The sequence below is a fragment of the Oncorhynchus tshawytscha genome, linkage group LG06, assembly GCF_018296145.1.
Source record: "Oncorhynchus tshawytscha isolate Ot180627B linkage group LG06, Otsh_v2.0, whole genome shotgun sequence".
NCBI classification, from domain to species: domain Eukaryota; kingdom Metazoa; phylum Chordata; class Actinopteri; order Salmoniformes; family Salmonidae; genus Oncorhynchus; species Oncorhynchus tshawytscha.
Genome location: NC_056434.1, coordinates 32,919,049 through 32,938,443, shown reverse-complemented (window position 1 = coordinate 32,938,443; position 19,395 = coordinate 32,919,049). Strand labels below are relative to the sequence as shown.

General features: G+C 43.9%; 1 protein-coding gene across 1 annotated transcript in view; it reads right to left on the bottom strand.

Annotated features, from left to right (window-relative positions):
- Positions 1-3,674: 3,674 nt before the first annotated feature.
- Positions 3,675-19,395, bottom strand: part of LOC112253469 (protein piccolo) — a 29,280-nt gene continuing 13,559 nt past the window's right edge. Inside the window, exons 4-8 of the mRNA XM_042322750.1 lie at positions 16,024-16,992; positions 13,907-15,364; positions 7,033-7,950; positions 5,287-6,897; positions 3,675-4,814 (exon numbers count right to left, since the gene is read on the bottom strand). Coding sequence (XP_042178684.1) covers positions 3,675-4,814; positions 5,287-6,897; positions 7,033-7,950; positions 13,907-15,364; positions 16,024-16,992 — 6,096 coding nt within the window. The remainder of the gene's footprint in view (positions 4,815-5,286; positions 6,898-7,032; positions 7,951-13,906; positions 15,365-16,023; positions 16,993-19,395) is intronic.

Below are 19,395 nucleotides of genomic sequence, written 5' to 3'. Positions count from 1 at the left end.
CCCCAGCAGCTGGGTGAACTGCTGTGAGCTGTCTGAGCAGGAGGCCAAGGCCTGTTATTATTAGTCATCAGCAGGTAGAATCACCACAAGTAACCTGTAATGACCTACGCTGTTACTGAGTCACTGTTTCAGAAAACATTTGATTGAGTAGACTACAGCGTCCAAAATCACGTATCACAGCACAAGCAAAGGGAGATATATCAAACACTGGTGCTTTACTACTGATACATTTTCATCCAATGTAAGACAATAAGAAGACCTCTGTAGCAAATGCAAATCCAAGATTGGTCTGCATGGTCTGGACCTGGATTTGAGCTAAAAACCCAATTGTCATGACGTTGCCTCTTTGGGTGTGGCGAGCCCCATCCCCCTCTCCCTGCCTCCCTCTTTCCTCCTTCAACTAGGTTGCTGTGGTCAGAGAGACGTAAATTCCTGAGGATCTCCTCATGGACTCACAGTACAGAGAGAGTACATTTTCATAGAGAACAAAGGAATTCCTTCCACCTCACAGAACTTGAGGTATGAACAAATTTCATGTTCTGGAGAAAGTATAAAAGATCGGTGAAGAATCCAGCTACGAATTGGTCCATTTGTTACAACTTGGGGAAGCTCATGGGAGACGGTGTGGCCACATTACCATAACGCTGTTTATATAATAGCCTCAGATATGAGGTTTACATCTAATTGTTGTATAAGATGAATGAGTGAGTATGATACTGTTTACACAATTTTACAATGTGATTTTGGACTGTTTAATGAAGGAAAACTCAACAAGGGAATTGGAGTTAACTAAATCAGAGGACCGCCCCTGAGCCCAGTTAGGGTCAGACATCCTGGGACAGCCCCTTTCTGCAATTCCGAATAAAACCCAACTTTGAGAAATTATCAGTAGACCACGTTTTTCTCCATTAGGAGAGGACAAAGGCTGTAGACCATTGCTGAATCTTTTAACCATACCACATGGTTAAACACTTAGACTATCGATACAGACAGAATAAGAACAAGTCTTTGATATTAATTACTAGTCTGCAGCTAGGAATTCGGTATCATTGAAAGTGAAGAATGACAACCGTGAAACATCCATTCTATAACAAAAGAATGAATCTCACTCTGCACTATCCCCTCTAACCAAGACAGAGAGAGAGAGAGAGAGAGAGAGAGAGAGAGAGAGAGAGAGAGAGAAAGGGGAACGAAACTCTCCAACAGAAACAAACTTTTCACCAGCGATCAAGACGACACACTGAGTATAAATATATATATATTGATTGCAATTGTTCCCGAATGAGTAAGCCTTCATGAGCAAAGGATTCGCATTTCAATTGTTATAATTATTACTCTGTAGTGACTTCTTAGTCGACCCCCACTTCCCCTTTTGTCTAACAAGCCTCCATGCCGGTTTAGCCTACTAGGGCACATTCTCCTATCATTTCTTGGAACCATATTTACTGTTTGTTTATGCATTTCAGTGAATTACTTAGTTAGTAATAAATAAGTTATTTAAGACAATTGATGTATGGATGACTCATAGTGAAGACTGGGTTCATGCAGATAACCAACAATTTACGACGTTTGGAATTAGACTAACGTGAGGTAAAGTAAATAATTCATTAATTTTGAAGACTAATTGATCAGATAAAATATCTGAAAAGTTATTTTAGAAAATGATAACTTTGCAATCTGAATATTTTTCCAAGGTGCCCCGACTTCTTAGTTAATTACATTTACTTGATTGATAAGTTGATCGCGTAATACTAATTACAGAAAATCTTTGATAAAAACTATAAGTCTTCAATTTAATGATAGTAAAGACACGACACAATGCAAAACTACAGTGCCTTGCGAAAGTATTCGGCCCCCTTGAACTTTGCGACCTTTTGCCACATTTCAGGCTTCAAACATAAAGATATAAAACTGTATTATTTTGTGAAGAATCAACAACAAGTGGGACACAATCATGAAGTGGAACGACATTTATTGGATATTTCAAACTTTTTTAACAAATCAAAAACTGAAAAATTGGGCGTGCAAAATTATTCAGCCCCTTTACTTTCAGTGCAGCAAACTCTCTCCAGAAGTTCAGTGAGGATCTCTGAATGATCCAATGTTGACCTAAATGACTAATGATGATAAATACAATCCACCTGTGTGTAATCAAGTCTCCGTATAAATGCACCTGCACTGTGATAGTCTCAGAGGTCCGTTAAAAGCGCAGAGAGCATCATGAAGAACAAGGAACACACCAGGCAGGTCCGAGATACTGTTGTGAAGAAGTTTAAAGCCGGATTTGGATACAAAAAGATTTCCCAAGCTTTAAACATCCCAAGGAGCACTGTGCAAGCGATAATATTGAAATGGAAGGAGTATCAGACCACTGCAAATCTACCAAGACCTGGCCGTCCCTCTAAACTTTCAGCTCATACAAGGAGAAGACTGATCAGAGATGCAGCCAAGAGGCCCATGATCACTCTGGATGAACTGCAGAGATCTACAGCTGAGGTGGGAGACTCTGTCCATAGGACAACAATCAGTCGTATATTGCACAAATCTGGCCTTTATGGAAGAGTGGCAAGAAGAAAGCCATTTCTTAAAGATATCCATAAAAAGTGTCGTTTAAAGTTTGCCACAAGCCACCTGGGAGACACACCAAACATGTGGAAGAAGGTGCTCTGGTCAGATGAAACCAAAATTGAACTTTTTGGCATCAATGCAAAACGTTATGTTTGGCGTAAAATCAACACAGCTCATCACCCTGAACACACCATCCCCACTGTCAAACATGGTGGTGGCAGCATCATGGTTTGGGCCTGCTTTTCTTCAGCAGGGACAGGGAAGATGGTTAAAATTGATGGGAAGATGGATGGAGCCAAATACAGGACCATTCTGGAAGAACACCTGATGGAGTCTGCAAAAGACCTGAGACTGGGACGGAGATTTGTCTTCCAACAAGACAATGATCCAAAACATAAAGCAAAATCTACAATGGAATGGTTCAAAAATAAACATATCCAGGTGTTAGAATGGCCAAGTCAAAGTCCAGACCTGAATCCAATCGAGAATCTGTGGAAAGAACTGAAAACTGCTGTTCACAAATGCTCTCCATCCAACCTCACTGAGCTCGAGCTGTTTTGCAAGGAGGAATGGGAAAAAATGTCAGTCTCTCGATGTGCAAAACTGATAGAGACATAACCCAAGCGACTTACAGCTGTAATCGCAGCAAACGGTGGCGCTACAAAGTATTAACTTAAGGGGGCTGAATAATTTTGCACGCCCAATTTTTCAGTTTTTGATTTGTTAAAAAAGTTTGAAATATCCAATAAATGTCGTTCCACTTCATGATTGTGTCCCACTTTTTGTTGATTCTTCACAAAAAAATACAGTTTTATATCTTTATGTTTGAAGCCTGAAATGTGGCAAAAGGTCGCAAAGTTCAAGGGGGCCGAATACTTTCGCAAGGCACTGTATAAGACCTGGCTCCTCTAGAAGCAACATAACTAGTCTAAGGCTGGATAATAAAACAGTTTAGTGAGTATATCAACCTCTGCCATGTGCCTATGGGGTTAGCATTTTCTGAATAGTGCACGAGAAATTACACCTGCTCAACGCGGCATTGGGGATTACAGAGGCCTTGAAACATGTTTAAGTTATACACATAATCAAATGTAATTAACATATTTTCACAGTCTTACCTCTGTTTCATGTGGCATGGGGTTAAATCCACAGAGGTTGCAGACAGTGTTCTTGCATTCAGTGCAGGTGTTGTAGTTGGGAGGGTCCTTGGAGCCCTTGTTGAGTTCCACCTTGCAGAGTGGACAGGTGGACTGCCCTGCTTTGAGTGCTGGTTGGGAGGATGCTGCTCCCTTTGGAGGTTCTAATGGGGGTTTGTCCACGTTGGCCTGTAATAATGTGGGGACCTTGGCCTGTTGGGGTTGCTCTGCTTTCTTCTCCTCTGCATTCTGAACAGCAGGTGGTTTGGTCTCCTTTGCAGGGGGCATCTTGGGAGAGGCCGGTGCAGACACCATGGGGGAAGCTGGCAGAGTGGTGTGGGGCTCATCCTGAACAGCTGAGGTGATCAAAGTGGATGCAGAGCTGAAGATGGAGGAGCCAAAGCCAAACATCTTCCCAGACACTGACTCTTCAGGATTTGACTGAGCAGGCTGAGATTTAGCACCGCCAAAGCCAAAGAAGCCCACTGACTGCTTTGGGGGCTTGGCCTGTGGTTGTGATACAGCTTTGGCAGGAGAGGTCCCACCTTTTGGAAGCTGTTGTTGAGGCTTTCCAGGCTCCTGCATTAGGGGATCAGTTTTGGGGTCTATCTTTGGAACTTGCTGGGGCTGTAGTTGTGGTGGGGGCTTAGCATCAGGCTGTTGCAGTGGAGGAGTTTGCTTTTCTGGCTGTTGTGCAGGTGTAGCAGCACCACTGGGTATGGGTGTCACTGGAATTGTTTGGTCCACTGGTTTCTGAACAATTCTAGGTTCCTGTTTGTCCTTTGCAGCCACAGCAGGTGGAGCATGTTTGTTTTGTGGGGATCCTGGTGCTGGGTTCTCCTCCTTTTTGACTGCAGCCGTTGATGGGGTTCCAGCCGGTATTAGTGTCTCCTGAGGTACAGTGGGTGGAGGAATCTCTTTTTGGGCAGCCGCAGGTGCTGGAATCTCCTCCTTTTGGGGTTTAGCTGGTGCTGGGGTCAGCTTTAGAGATGCAGCAGGTGTGGAGACTTTGCTTGGAAAGGGTTGGGATTTAATCATCGGCGGTCCTGGGGGTTCCATTCCTCCAAGAGCTCTCTGCATCTGGCAGTTCAGACACAGCCATTCCTTTACCTGAAATAAAATAACAGTATTGAACATTTTTTTCAACAAACAATCTTGTAGAATTGTATTGCAGTCTAAGGACTTACAGATGCTCTTATTTTAGTTGCTATTTAAATGCTTCATACTAGATGTTACAAACATGTAGTAAAACTACTGACATAATGCTCTAAATCTGAAGATGTTAAATCAAATGAATAATTTATATCAGACTGTATTAATACAATTCTTCCAGATTACAACTTGCTTCCAGGAAGATCATAAACAAATATTAGACCATTTGGAGAAAAGCCAATAGTTATAACAAGAGCTCCATCAAAGCTTCTTGTTATCCTATCTTACAACTCAGATGAAAGAGATGACTGGCAACTATAGACACTGTCAATGCATAGTTAGTATTCTTAAATAACTGTTGTAAAATAAAGTGCAACATTTATGTTAAAGTAGCCAAATTACTTTGATGAAACATAGACAGTTTAATTACCTCTGTTTCATGTGGCATGGGGTTGAATCCACAGAGGTTGCAGACAGTGTTCTTGCATTCAGTACAGGTGTTGTAGTTGGGAGGGTCTTTGGAGCCCATGTTGAGGTCCACCTTGCAGAGTGGACAGGTGGACTGGCCTGCTTTGGGAGATGGTTGGGAGGATGCTTCTCCCATTGGAGGCTCTGATGGGGGTGTGTCCAAGTTGGCCTGTAATAATGTGGGGACCTTGACCTGCTGGCGTTGCTCTGCTTTCTTCTCCTCTGCATTCTGAACAGCAGGTGGTTTGGTCTCCTTTGCAGGGGGCATCTTGGGAGAGGCCGGTGCAGACACCATGGGGGAAGCTGGCAGAGTGGTGTGGGGCTCATCCTGAACAGCTGAGGTGATCAAAGTGGATGCAGAGCTGAAGATGGAGGAGCCAAAGCCAAACATCTTACCCGACACGGACTCTTCAGCCTTTGAGGGGGTAGACTGAGATTTGGGACCACCAAAGCCAAATAAGCCTCCTGACTCCTGCTTGGGGGGTTGCTGTGTGGATGGGATGGCACTACTCTGGCTGGGCTGCTGTGGTGGTGTCTGAGGTTCTGATGTTCTCCGGTTCTCTAGTGCCTTCTGAGCAGGTGCTGAACTGGCTGGTTTCCCAAGCTCCTGCTTTGGGGGAGTGATTTTGGGGTCTGGCTTTGGAGCTTCCTGGGCCTGTACTTGTGCCAGAGGCTGTGCAGCAGGCATTTTCTTTTCTGGCTGCTGTAAGGGTTGAACAACCTCATTCTGCTTGTTTGTAGGTGTGGCTGGTGGCTCCATCGACTTTTGAACAATTGCAGGTTTCTGGTTGTCAATTGAGATCTCAGTAGATGAACGCTCTTTTTTCATTGCGGAGCCAAGTGTTGTTGTCTCGTTTGTTTTGAGTGAATCTGGAACAGGTGCGTCATTGCTTATAACTGCAGCTGGAAGTTGGACCTCTTTAGTCTCTACTGCTGTTGAAAATGGTGCTTCCTTCTTCAGAGGTAAACCTGATTGTACAGCATAGTTATCTTGGGTTGAACCTGGTGTTGGGGACACCTTTCTGTTTTGTGACCCAGGTAGTATATGTTCCTTATTATTTTGAGGTGAGGCTGGTGCCCCCTTAGTGAGAGGTGAACCAGTGACCTCCTTGATGAGAGGGGAGGCAGAAGTTGGTTCCTCCTTGATAAGGGCTGAGGCAGAAACGTCCTTCTTGACAGGCAAAGCTGTGGTTGGGACCTCATCTGTTACAGACACACCTGGTGGTGTAGGATATTTTTTATTTTGTGGTGAATCTGGTGTTGGAGTGTCCTGCTTTAAAGCTGTAACTGGTGTCTCCCCCATTTTGGATGAGGCTGGTAATGGAGTCTCCTTTTGTGGTGCAGCAAGAGTGGTTGTCTCTTCTTTTTGGAGTGTGGAGGCGGCCTTCTTCTGATCTACAGCAGGTATGACAGTCTCCTTTACCTTTTGAGTTGCCGGAGGGTCCTTTTGAGGTGCAACAGGTGTAGAAACTTTGTTGAGTAAGGGTTGGGGTTTCATCATGAGGGGTTCTGGGGGTTCCATTCCCCCAAGAGCTCTCTGCATCTGGCAGTTCAGACACAGCCATTCCTTCACCTGAAAAAACATATTCAGTCACATTTAATTTAAGAGTAAACTATGATAATCAAACTGAAAATAACAGACTGTGTTCAATGGATTTTTTGAAATAAACAAGAACATAAAATACCATGTGCTTGCAATTTCATTTACCTCAGTAACATGTGGCATTGGGTTAAATCCACAGAGGTTGCAGACAGTGTTCTTGCATTCGGTACAGGTGTTGTAGTTGGGAGGGTCCTTGGAGTCAATGTTGAGGTCCACCTTGCAGAGTGGACAGGTGGACTGGCCTGCTATGAGAGCTGGTTGGGAGGATACTACTCCTTTTGGAGGCTCTGATGAGGGTTGGTCAACTTTAGCCTGTACTGATGGGGGGACCTTGGCCTGCTGGGGTTGCTCTGCTTTTGATTCCTCTGCTCTCTCGGTAGCAGGTGGTTTGGTCTCCTTTGCAGGGGCCATCTTGGGAGAGGCCGGTGCAGACACCATGGGGGAAGCTGGCAGAGTGGTGTGGGGCTCATCCTGAACAGCTGAGGTGATCAAAGTGGATGCAGAGCTGAAGATGGAGGAGCCAAAGCCAAACATCTTACCAGACACTGACTCTTCAGCCTTTGAGGGGGTAGACTGAGATTTGGTACCACCAAAGCCAAAGAAGCCTCCTGACTCCTGCTTGGGGTGTTGCTGTGTGTCTGGGATGGCACTACTCTGCCTACGCCCAGGCTGGCTGGGCTGCTGTGGTGGTTTCTGAGGTTCTGAAGCTCTCCGGTTCCCTTGTGATGCCATCTGAGCTGGGCTTGCCGGCATTTGAGTGCCTGCTGCTTTAGTAGCTTCAGCTTTTGATATATCAGCTGCAGGGGGAACTGGTTTCCTTTGAGGGGAGCTTGGGATTGGACTGTCTGTCTTCACAGATGCAGCAGGTGTTGCAATGTCCTTTTGAGCTGCAATAGGTGTGACAGTGACTGTTTGAGGTGCAAAAACTTTGTTGGGATACAGTTTCATCATGAGGGGTTCTGGGGGTTCAATTCCTCCAAGAGCTCTCTGCATCTGGCAGTTCAGACACAGCCACTCCTTCATCTGAAAGTTCAGTGTTGTGTTAGATACATACTGTTGTTGGATACTGGGTTAAACTTGGGACATTGCTATCCTAGAGACTGATTTTTACATCAGAAGTTAATGGTTATCTGTAGGAGCCAGATGGCTTTGGAATGTGCTGGGTGGACAGGAGGAAGACACAGGATTGCTATAGGGGATACGGATGGACATCTGTGAATTGGGCAAATGAGGGGTTGAGGTCAGGTCAGATCCCCTTAAGGGAGAAATTATGCTTTATTACCCCTTTACTTCATCTTCCTGTCAAACCACAGTTGATGTTAAGATTAGAGAGAAGGGGGAGTGCCTACATTGGAGTATACAGTGGCTTGTGAAAGTATTCACCCCCTTGGCATTTTTCCTACTTTGTTGCCTTACATCCTGGAATTAAAATGTATGTTTTGGGGGGTTTGTATCACTTGATTTACACAACATGCCTTCCACTTTGAAGATGCAAATTATTTCATCTTGTGAAACAAACAAGAAATAAGACAAACAACTGAAAACTTGAGCGTTTACAACTATTCATCCCACCCAAAGTCAATACTTTGTAGAGCCACCTTTTGCAGCAATTACAGCGGTAAGTCTCTTGGGGTATGTCTCTATAAGTTTGGCATATCTAGCCACTGGGATTGTTGTCCATTCTTCATGGCAAAACTGCTCCAGCTCCTTCATGTTGGATGGGTTCCGCTGGTGTACAGAAATCTTTAAGTCATACAACAGATTCTCAATTGGATTGAGGTCAGGGCTTTGACTTTTAAATGTTTCCCCTTAAACCACTGAAGTGTTGCATTAGCAGTATGCTTAGGGTCATTGTCCTGCTGGAAGGTGAACCTCTGTCCCAGTCTCAAATCTCTGTAAGACTGAAACAGGTTTCCCTAAAGAATTTCCCTGTATTTAGCGCCATCCATCATGCCTTCAATTCGGACCAGTTTCCCAGTCCCTGCCGATGAAAAACATCCCCACTGCAGGATGCTGAAACCACCATGCTTCACTGTGGGGATGAGGTACTCGGGGTGATGAGAGATGTTGGGTTTGCACCAGACATAGCGTTTTCCTTGATGACCAAAAAGCTCAATTTTAGTCTCATCTGACCAGAGTACCTTCTTCCATATGTTTGGGGAGTCTCCCACATGCCTTTTGGCAAACACCAAACATGTTTGCTTATTTTTTTTCTTTAAGCAATGCCTTTTTTCTGGCCACTCTTTTGTAAAGCCCAGCTCTGTGGAGTGTACGGCTTAAAGTGGTCTTATGGACACATACTCCAATCTTTGCATCTCCTTCAGGGTTATCTTTGGTTTCTTTGTTGCCTCTCTGATTAAAGCCCTCCTTGCCTGGTCTGTGAGTTCTGGTGGGCGGCCCTCTCTTGGCAGGTTTGTTGTGGTGACATATTCTTTCCATTTTTTAACAATGGATTCTACAGTGCTCTGTGGGATGTTCAAAGTTCTGTAAAATTTGTATAACCCTGATCTGTACTTCACAACTTTGCCCCTGACCTTTTTGGAGAGCTCCTTGGTCTTCATGGTGCTGCTTGCTTGGAGGTGCCCGTTGCTTAGTGGTGTTGCAGACTCTGGGGCCTTTCAGAACAGGTGTATATAAACTGAGATCATGTGACAGATCATGTGACACTTAGATTGCAGACAGGTGGACTTTATTTAACTAATTATGTGAATTATGGAGGAAATTGGTTGCACCAGCTCTTATTTAGGGACTTCATAGCAAAGGGGTGAATACACAAGAATTCACCGCTTTTCCGGTTGTAATGCAACAAAACAGGACAAACTCCAAGGGGGATGAATACTTTTCAAGGCACTGTATATACTTGTGGTGGTGGAAAGATGCTTTGTCTAATGCAGCTGTATTGACCCTCTGGGCAGAAAAAATTTGGTAAAGCTTTCATAGTGTCCGTAGAGTTTTTTACTCTGAGAATTAGAACCTAACACTGTATGGGGGATGGGGGTGTGGGGAATAAACCGATACTGTTACATATCGCAACATTATTTTTCAACAGTAATATATTGATATTTGATTCCAAGAATTGATTTGTAAAAAGATATACAGTGCCTTGCGAAAGTATTCGGCCCCCTTGAACGTTGCGACCTTTTGCCACATTTCAGGCTTCAAACATAAAGATATAAAACTGTATTTTTTTGTGAAGAATCAACAACAAGTGGGACACAATCATGAAGTGGAACGACATTTATTGGATATTTCAAACTTTTTTTAACAAATCAAAAACTGAAAAATTGGGCGTGCAAAATTATTCAGCCCCTTTACTTTCAGTGCAGCAAACTCTCTCCAGAAGTTCAGTGAGGATCTCTGAATGATCCAATGTTGACCTAAATGACTAATGAATAAATACAATCCACCTGTGTGTAATCAAGTCTCCGTATAAATGCAACTGCACTGTGATAGTCTCAGAGGTCCGTTAAAAGCGCAGAGAGCATCATGAAGAACAAGGAACACACCAGGCAGGTCCGAGATACTGTTGTGAAGAAGTTTAAAGCCGGATTTGGAAACAAAAAGATTTCCCAAGCTTTAAACATCCCAAGGAGCACTGTGCAAGCGATAATATTGAAATGGAAGGAGTATCAGACCACTGCAAATCTACCAAGACCTGGCCGTCCCTCTAAACTTTCAGCTCATACAAGGAGAAGACTGATTAGAGATGCAGCCAAGAGGCCCATGATCACTCTGGATGAACTGCAGAGATCTACAGCTGAGGTGGGAGACTCTGTCCATAGGACAACAATCAGTCGTATATTGCACAAATCTGGCCTTTATGGAAGAGTGGCAAGAAGAAAGCCATTTCTTAAAGATATCCATAAAAAGTGTCGTTTAAAGTTTGCCACAAGACACCTGGGAGACACACCAAACATGTGGAAGAAGGTGCTCTGGTCAGATGAAACCAAAATTGAACTTTTTGGCAACAATGCAAAACGTTATGTTTGGCGTAAAAGCAACACAGCTCATCACCTGAACACACCATCCCCACTGTCAAACATGGTGGTGGCAGCATCATGGTTTGGGCCTGCTTTTCTTCAGCAGGGACAGGGAAGATGGTTAAAATTGATGGGAAGATGGATGGAGCCAAATACAGGACCATTCTGGAAGAGAACCTGATGGAGTCTGCAAAAAACCTGAGACTGGGACGGAGATTTGTCTTCCAACAAGACAATGATCCAAAACATAAAGCAAAATCTACAATGGAATGGTTCAAAAATAAACATATCCAGGTGTTAGAATGGCCAAGTCAAAGTCCAGACCTGAATCGAGAATCTGTGGAAAGAACTGAAAACTGCTGTTCACAAATGCTCTCCATCCAACCTCACTGAGATCGAGCTGTTTTGCAAGGAGGAATGGGAAAAAATGTCAGTCTCTCGATGTGCAAAACTGATAGAGACATACCCCAAGCGACTTACAGCTGTAATCGCAGCAAAAGGTGGCGCTACAAAGTATTAACTTAAGGGGGCTGAATAATTTTGCACGCCCAATTTTTCAGTTTTTGATTTGTTAAAAAAGTTTGAAATATCCAATAAATGTCGTTCCACTTCATGATTGTGTCCCACTTGTTGTTGATTCTTCACAAAAAAATAGTTTTATATCTTTATGTTTGAAGCCTGAAATGTGGCAAAAGGTCGCAAAGTTCAAGGGGGCCGAATACTTTCGCAAGGCACTGTATGTAAACATTGCCTTCGGAAAGTGTTCAGACCCCTTGACTTTTTACACATTTTGTTACGTTACAGTCTAATTCTAAAATGGATTAAATAAAATCCTCATTAATCTTCAAACAATACCCTAGAATGTCAAAGCGAAAACAGGTTTTTACAAATGTTTGCAAATATATAAAAAAAAACAAAAAACAGAAATAACTTATTTAGATACTGTTGAAGTCGGAAGTTTGCATACATTTTAGCCAAATACATTTATACTCAGTTTTTCACAATTCCTGACATTTAATCCTAATAAAAATTCCCTGTCTTAGGTCAGTTAGGATCACCACTTTATTTTAAGAATGTGAAATGTTAGAATAATAGTAGAGAGTGATTTATTTCAGCTTTTATGTCTTTCATCACATTCCCAGCGGGACAGAAGTTTACATACACTCAATTAGTATTTGAAAGCATTGCATTTAAATTGTTTAACTGGAGTCAAGCATTTCGGGTAGCCTTCCACAAGCTTCCCACAATAAGTTAGGTGAATTTTGCCGCATTCCTCCTGACAGAGCTGGAAAAATGACTTGTCTCATACACAAAGTAGATGTCCTAACTGTCTTGCCAAAACTATAGTTTGTTAACAACACATTTGTGGAGTGGTTGAAAAACGAGTTTTAATGACTCTAAACTAATTGTATGTAAACTTCTCACTTCAACTCTAAGTATTCAGACCCTTTGCTATGAGACTCGAAATTGACCTCAGGTGCACCCTGTTTCCATTGATCATCCTTGAGCTGTTTCTACAACATGATTGGAGTCCACCTGTGAAAATTTCAATTGAATGGACATGATTTGAAAAGGCACAAACTTGTCTATATAAGGTCCCACAGCTGACAGTGCATGTCAGAGCAAAAACCAAGCCATGAGGTCGAAGGATTTGCCTGTAGAGCTCAGAGACAAGATCGTGTCGATGAATAGATCTGGGGAAGGGTACCAAAACAATTCTGCAGCCTTGAAGATCCACAAGAACACAGTGACCTCCATCATTCTTAATTTTAAGATGTTTGGAAACACCAAGACTCTTCTTAGAGCTGACCGCCTGACCAAACTGATCAATCAGGATACAAGGGCATTGGTCAGGGAGCTGACCAAGAACCTGATGGTCACTCTGACAGAGCTCTAGAGTTCATCTGAAACCAAGATTGAACTCTTTGGCCTGAATGAAAAGCGTCACGTCTGGAGGAAACCTGGCACCATCCAGATGTTTTTCAGTGGCAGGGACTGGGAGACTAGTCAGGATCGAGACAAAGATGAACGGAGCAAAGTACAGAGAGATCCATGATGAAAACCTGCTTCAGAGCACTCAGGACTCAGACTGCGGTGAAGGTTGACCTTCCAACAGGACAACGACCCTAAGCACACAGCCAAGAAAATGCAGGTGTGGCTTCGGAACAAGTCTCCGAATGTCCTTGAGTTGCCCAGCCAGAGCCCGGACTTGAACCTGATCTAACATCTCTTGAGAGACATGAAAATAGCAATGCCGCAATGCACCCGATCCAACCTGACAGAGCTTGAAAGGATCTGCAGAGAAGAATGGGAGAAACTCCCCAAATACAGGTGTGCCAAGCTTGTAGAGTCATAGACAAGAAGACTCGATGCTGTAATTGCTGCCAAAACCTGTTGTTGCCTTGTTATTATGAGATATTGTGTGTGGATTGATGAGGAAAATAAACATTTTAATCAGTTTTAGAATAAGGCTGTAATGTAACAAAATGTGGAAAAAGTCAAGGGGTCTGAATACTTTCCGTAGGCACTGTATATTTAAGCAATAAGGCCAGAGGGGGTGTGGTATATTGGCCATATACCACAAACCCCTGAGGTGCCTTATTGCTATTATAAATTGGTTACCAATGCAATTAGACCAGTACAAATACATGTTTTGTCATACCAGTGGTATACGGTATGATATACCACGGCTGTCAGCCAATCTTCATTCAGGGCCCTATTCGAACCACCCAGTTTATAATGCTGAATATTTCCATCTGAATATTCAGTCTGCATACGACATCGTTTCTCTAAGTATCTTGCTTGAATATTATACAGTATTTAAGTTGAATTGATATGTTACAATTTGTGTAACTAAAGCACTCAATACAAGTACCTTAAATGTCCCTATTATTGAAACTTTCAACTGAATAAAACATTGGTAGGCAAAGGCAATTTGACAGAGTAGCCATAATTGTATTACATTTATTAAATGAATCCCCAGAATAGTAATTTCTTACCTCAGTAACGCTTGGCATGGGGTTAAATCCACAGAGGTTGCAGACAGTGTTCTTGCATTCAGTACAGGTGTTGTAGTTGGGAGGGTCCTTGGAGCCCTTGTTGAGTTCCATCTTACATAGTGGACAGGTGGACTGGCCTGCTTTGAGAGCTGGTTGGGAAGATGCTGCTCCTTTTGGAGGCTCTGATGGGGGTTTGTCCACGTTGGCCTGTAATAATGTGGGGACCTTGGCCTGTTGGGGTTGCTCTGCTTTCTTCTCCTCTGCATTCTGAACAGCAGGTGGTTTGGTCTCCTTTGCAGGGGCCATCTTGGGAGAGGCCGGTGCAGACACCATGGGGGAAGCTGGCAGAGTGGTGTGGGGCTCATCCTGAACAGCTGAGGTGATCAAAGTGGATGCAGAGCTGAAGATGGAGGAGCCAAAGCCAAACATCTTCCCAGACACTGAATCTTCAGGCTTTGAGGGGGTAGACTGAGATTTGGGACCACCAAAGCCAAAGAAGCCTCCTGACTCCTGCTTGGGGTGTTGCTGTGTGGACGGAATGGCAATACTCTGCCTACGCCCAGGGCTGGGCTGCTGTGGTGGTTTCTGAACTTCTGATGTTCTCCGGTTTTCCTGTGGTGTCTTCTGAGCCGGTCCTGGAGAGGTCCCAACTTTAGGAGGCTGTTGCTGAGGCTTCACAGGTTCTGCTTTCAGTGCACTTGCTGGGGTCTGCTGAGGCTTCACAGGTTCTGCTTTCAGTGCACTTGCTGGGGTCTGCTGAGGCTTCACAGGTTCTGCTTTCAGTGCACTTGCTGGGGTCTGCTGAGGCTGGACTTGTGGAGTCTTCTGCTGTAGGGGCTGCTGCTGTGGTTGTGCAGCACTCCCCTGCTTAGCCCCTGATGGGTCTCCTGGTTTTAAAGGACTTGAAGGTTTCTGGTCCTGCTTTGCAGTCATTGTGGGGGAGTCTGGCTTTCTCTGGGGGGAGGCTGGCATTGGGGTGTCTTTCTTTGGGGCTATGGCTGGTGTTTGAGCCTCTTTTTGGGGTGACACTGGTGTTGGTGCACCTTTTTGGGCACCAGTTGGTGTGGGAGTCTCCTGCTTTTGAAGCGCAAAGGGTGCAGACACCTTGAGGGAAGCTGGCGGTGTGGTGTGGGGCTCATCCTGAACAGCTGAAGTGATCAAAGTGGATGCAGAGCTGAAGATGGAGGAACCAAAGCCAAACATCTTCCCAGACACTGACTCTTCAGGTTTTGAGGGGACAGGCTGAGAGGCTGGAGTCACTGACTCCTTGTTGGGTGAGGCTGGTGCAGTGGCCACTTTTTGGGGACCAGATGCTGTTAGTGTGTCTCTCTTTTGAGGAGCAGCAGGAGCAGAGACTTTGTTGGGGGAAGGCTTGGGTTTCATCATGGTAGGTCCTTGAGGTTCCATTCCTCCAAGTGCTCTGTGCATCTGGCAGTTCAGACACAGCCACACATTGACCTGAAAATGTTTTCCATTGTGAGAGGAATACAGAATTTAATCAATTTCATATACAGCTATACATCTGCATGATGGAAAACAGCACAAGCAAATGTTTCTGCCCTGATATCATCAGACATTTCTCCTTACTCTCTGAGACATAAATCATCCAGCACTCTGTGATACATCATTGTTGCAGTTTTGAGTTTAAGTATTAGGTGTATTGCATATGCAAAGCACTCTGCACTTCCACTTCTATTCCTTAGTTGGTAGTGTTGGTAGAATTATTATGAGTTAAGACCAAGTCAGGAAATTAAATAGCCATAACCACTACAATTGAGACTTTGATTTGTCTCTCTTTAGTAAAGTGAAATACCAATCTTTCCATGAAGGCTAAAAATATATCAGACAAGTTGTTTATATTTGTAAGAAGAGAGAATGAACAGTTTATGAACCGACCAACGGTGCAATGTCTAAATATCTGGAACCTAAATACATAGAAATTAATAGACATTTTAAATCTAAAAGATAACATAATTTCAGAATGACTAAGATTATCTGTGTGGAGATTAATTGGCTCTCTGAACTTTTATGTAAAATAAAGTTATCTTTGTCCAAATAATAATACATCAAAAATGATTTGTTCACACAGTAATTAAGTGATATTTGGTCAATCTTACCTCAGTAACATTTGGCATGGGGTTGAATCCACAGAGGTTGCAGACAGTGTTCTTGCATTCGGTACAGGTGTTGTAGTTGGGAGGGTCCCTGGAGCCCATGTTGAGTTCCACCTTGCAGAGTGGACAGGTGGACTGGCCTGCTTTGGGAGATGGTTGGTAGGATGCTGTTCCCTTTGGAGGCTCTGATGGGGGTTTGTCCACGTTGACCTGTACTGATGGGGGGACCTTGGCCTGCTGGGGTTGCTCTGCTTTCTTCTCCTCTGCTTTCTGAGCAGCAGGTGGTTTGGTCTCCTTTGTAGGGAGCATCTTGGGAGAGGCCTGGGCTGCTGCAGACACCTTCGGGGAACCTGGTGGTGTGGTGTGGGGCTCATCCTGAACAGCTGAGGTGATCAAAGTGGATGCAGAGCTGAAGATGGAGGAGCCAAAGCCAAACACCTTCCCAGACACTGAATCTTCAGGCTTTGAGGAAATCTGAGATTTAGGACCACCAAAGCCACCAAAGAAGCCCCCTGACTCCTGCTTGGGGGGCTTGGCCTGTAGTGTTGGCACAGCTTTGGCAGGAGATGTCCCACCTTTTGGAGGCTCTTGCTGAGGCTTCCCAGGCACCTGCTGTGACAGGGTGGCATTGCTCCGCTCATGCCCAGGTTGCCCTGGCTGATCTGGTGGTTTCTGAGGCCCTGATGTTCTCCGGTTCTCCTGTGGTGCCTTCTGAACAGGTGCTGGGCTGGCTGGTTTCTGAAGGTCTGCTGCTCTAGCAGCATCTGCCTTGAGTGGCTCTGTTGCTGATGTAGAAGGTTTTCTCTGGGGAGAGCCTGGTGTTGGAATGTCTTTCTTTTGGGTAGCGATGGGTGTGACAGTGGCCTTCTGAGGTGCAGAACCTTTGTTTGGAGAAGCTTGGGGTTTCATCATGGGAGGTCCTGTGGGTTCCATTCTCTTCATCTGGCAGTTCAGACACAGCCACTCCTTCACCTGAAAGAAAATGACAGCGTAAAAATGGTCAAATCACATTATCCAACATGGTTAAATATGATTTAGTACCATGATTTCAATCAGAATCACTAAATATGCCTTTGTCAACCGATACTTGCAAATGTGATAATGGGTACTTCTGAACTTCAACTTCCACATAATCAGTAAACAAAGCAATATTCACAATGTTCTGTGCCTGTCATCATGAGATAGTTTTAGGTCTTTGTAGAGAAGCCCAAGCTTATTTACAATTCAAGCTGCCGCTAGACATCAGTAACTAAATATTTCTAATGTGTTGTGTCAAGTCTAAGACGATTTCAATATCAGTGTCCTCAAGGAAATTTAGGTATGAATTTAACTGTTAACTGTTCACCCATTGTATAAAATAAATTGTTCATAATTATTCCATCTTCACTAATTACACCTTTTTGTGTTATTAAGCAATTATTGCTTGATCTTATTATACAGTAGCCATTAGCCAATAGTAAAAGTCTATACCTTTGTGCTATTATGAGACACTAACACTCCCACTTAGAAGGGACTCTCACTTAGGAGGGAGCTGAACACAAGTCTTGAAATAAATGATGTGTCCTACAACTCGCTGCCTGCACTAACAATTAAAATGTCCTCTACTGTAAATGGGCAGGGGACCATCAGGTCTCCAAACATACATGAACTCTGTGTTTTAATCTGTTTATCTGCTCTCTGATAGCGATACAGTCCTCCTGAGGGAAGCACATAATGCTGTCTATCAGACAAAAGGCCATTAGTAAAGCTTGTGGAACAGTTTACCATACCTTCCCACTGCCTCTTGTAATGATACGAGGCCTCTGTGATGGTAAGGGAGTCACTGGTCTGCATAATGCCATGATAACACTAACGGATCTCATCAGCTCTGAGATATGTGCTGTTAACCAAGTCAGAGGTGAAACTCTTCCCAACTTCCCCTTGTTGTGCTGCAAAGACTGTCAGATGGACACCTACATTATCTTAATCGCTATAAAAGATGTGGGTCTATATAATCAGCCTGCTCTACTCATAAACACAGCAAGCTCTCCATTCTGTGGACTCCTAGTTTAGGCCATCATGAACACAGCAAGGTCTCCATTATGTGGACTCCTAGTTTAGGCCATCATGATGCACAGCAAGCTCTCCATTCTGTGGACTCCTAGTTTAGGCCATCATGAACACAGCAAGGTCTCCATTCTGTGGACTCCTAGTTTAGGCCATCATGATGCACACAGCTCTCCATTCTGTGGACTCTAGTTTAGGCCATTCTGTGGACTCCTAGTTTAGGCCATCATGATGCACAGCAAGCTCTCCATTCTGTGGACTCCTAGTTTAGGCCATCATGAACACAGCAAGCTCTCCATTCTGTGGACTCCTAGTTTAGGCCATCATGAACACAGCAAGCTCTCCATTCTGTGGACTCCTAGTTTAGGCCATCATGAACTCAGCAAGCTCTCCATTCTGTGGACTCCTAGTTTAGGCCATCATGAACACAGCAAGCTCTCCATTCTGTGGACTCCTAGTTTAGGCCATCATGATGCACAGCAAATTATCCAGTGTAAAAAAATAAATAATAATCAACATGTAAAATCAAATTCAAATCCAATCAAATTTATTTGTCACATACACATGGTTAGCAGATGTTAATGCAAGTGTAGCGAAATGCTTGTGCTTCTAGTTCTGACAAGCAGTAATTACCAACGAGTAATCTAACCTAACAATTCCAAAACTACTACCTTATACACACAAGTGTAAAGGGATAAAGAATATGTACATAAAGATCTATGAATGAGTGATGGTACAGAAGGGCATAGGCAAGATGCAGTAGATGGTATCGAGTACAGTATATACATATACATATGAGATGAGTAATGTAGGGTATGTAAACATTATATTAAGTAGCATTGTTTAAAGTGGCTAGTGATATATTTTACATCAATTTCCATCAATTCCCATTTTTAAAGTGGCTGGAGTTGAGTCAGTGTGTTGGCAGCAGCCACACAGCCACACAATGTTAGTGCCTTGAGATAGAAGCTGTTTTTCAGTCTCTCGATCCCTGCTTTGATGCACCTGTACTGACCTCGCCTTCTGGATGATAGCGGGGTGAACAGGCAGTGGCTCGGGTGGTTGTTGTCCTTGATGATCTTTATGGCCTTCCTGTGACATTGGGTGGTGTAGGTGTCCTGGAGGGCAGGTAGTTTGCCCCCGGTAATGCGTTGTGCAGACCTCATTACCCTCTGGAGAGACTTACGGTTGTGGGCGGAGCAGTTGCCGTACCAGGCGGTGATACAGCCCGACAGGATGCTCTCGATTGTGCATCTGTAGAAGTTTGTGAATGCTTTTGGTGACAAGCCAAATTTCTTCAGCCTCCTGAGGTTGAAGAGGCGCTGCTGC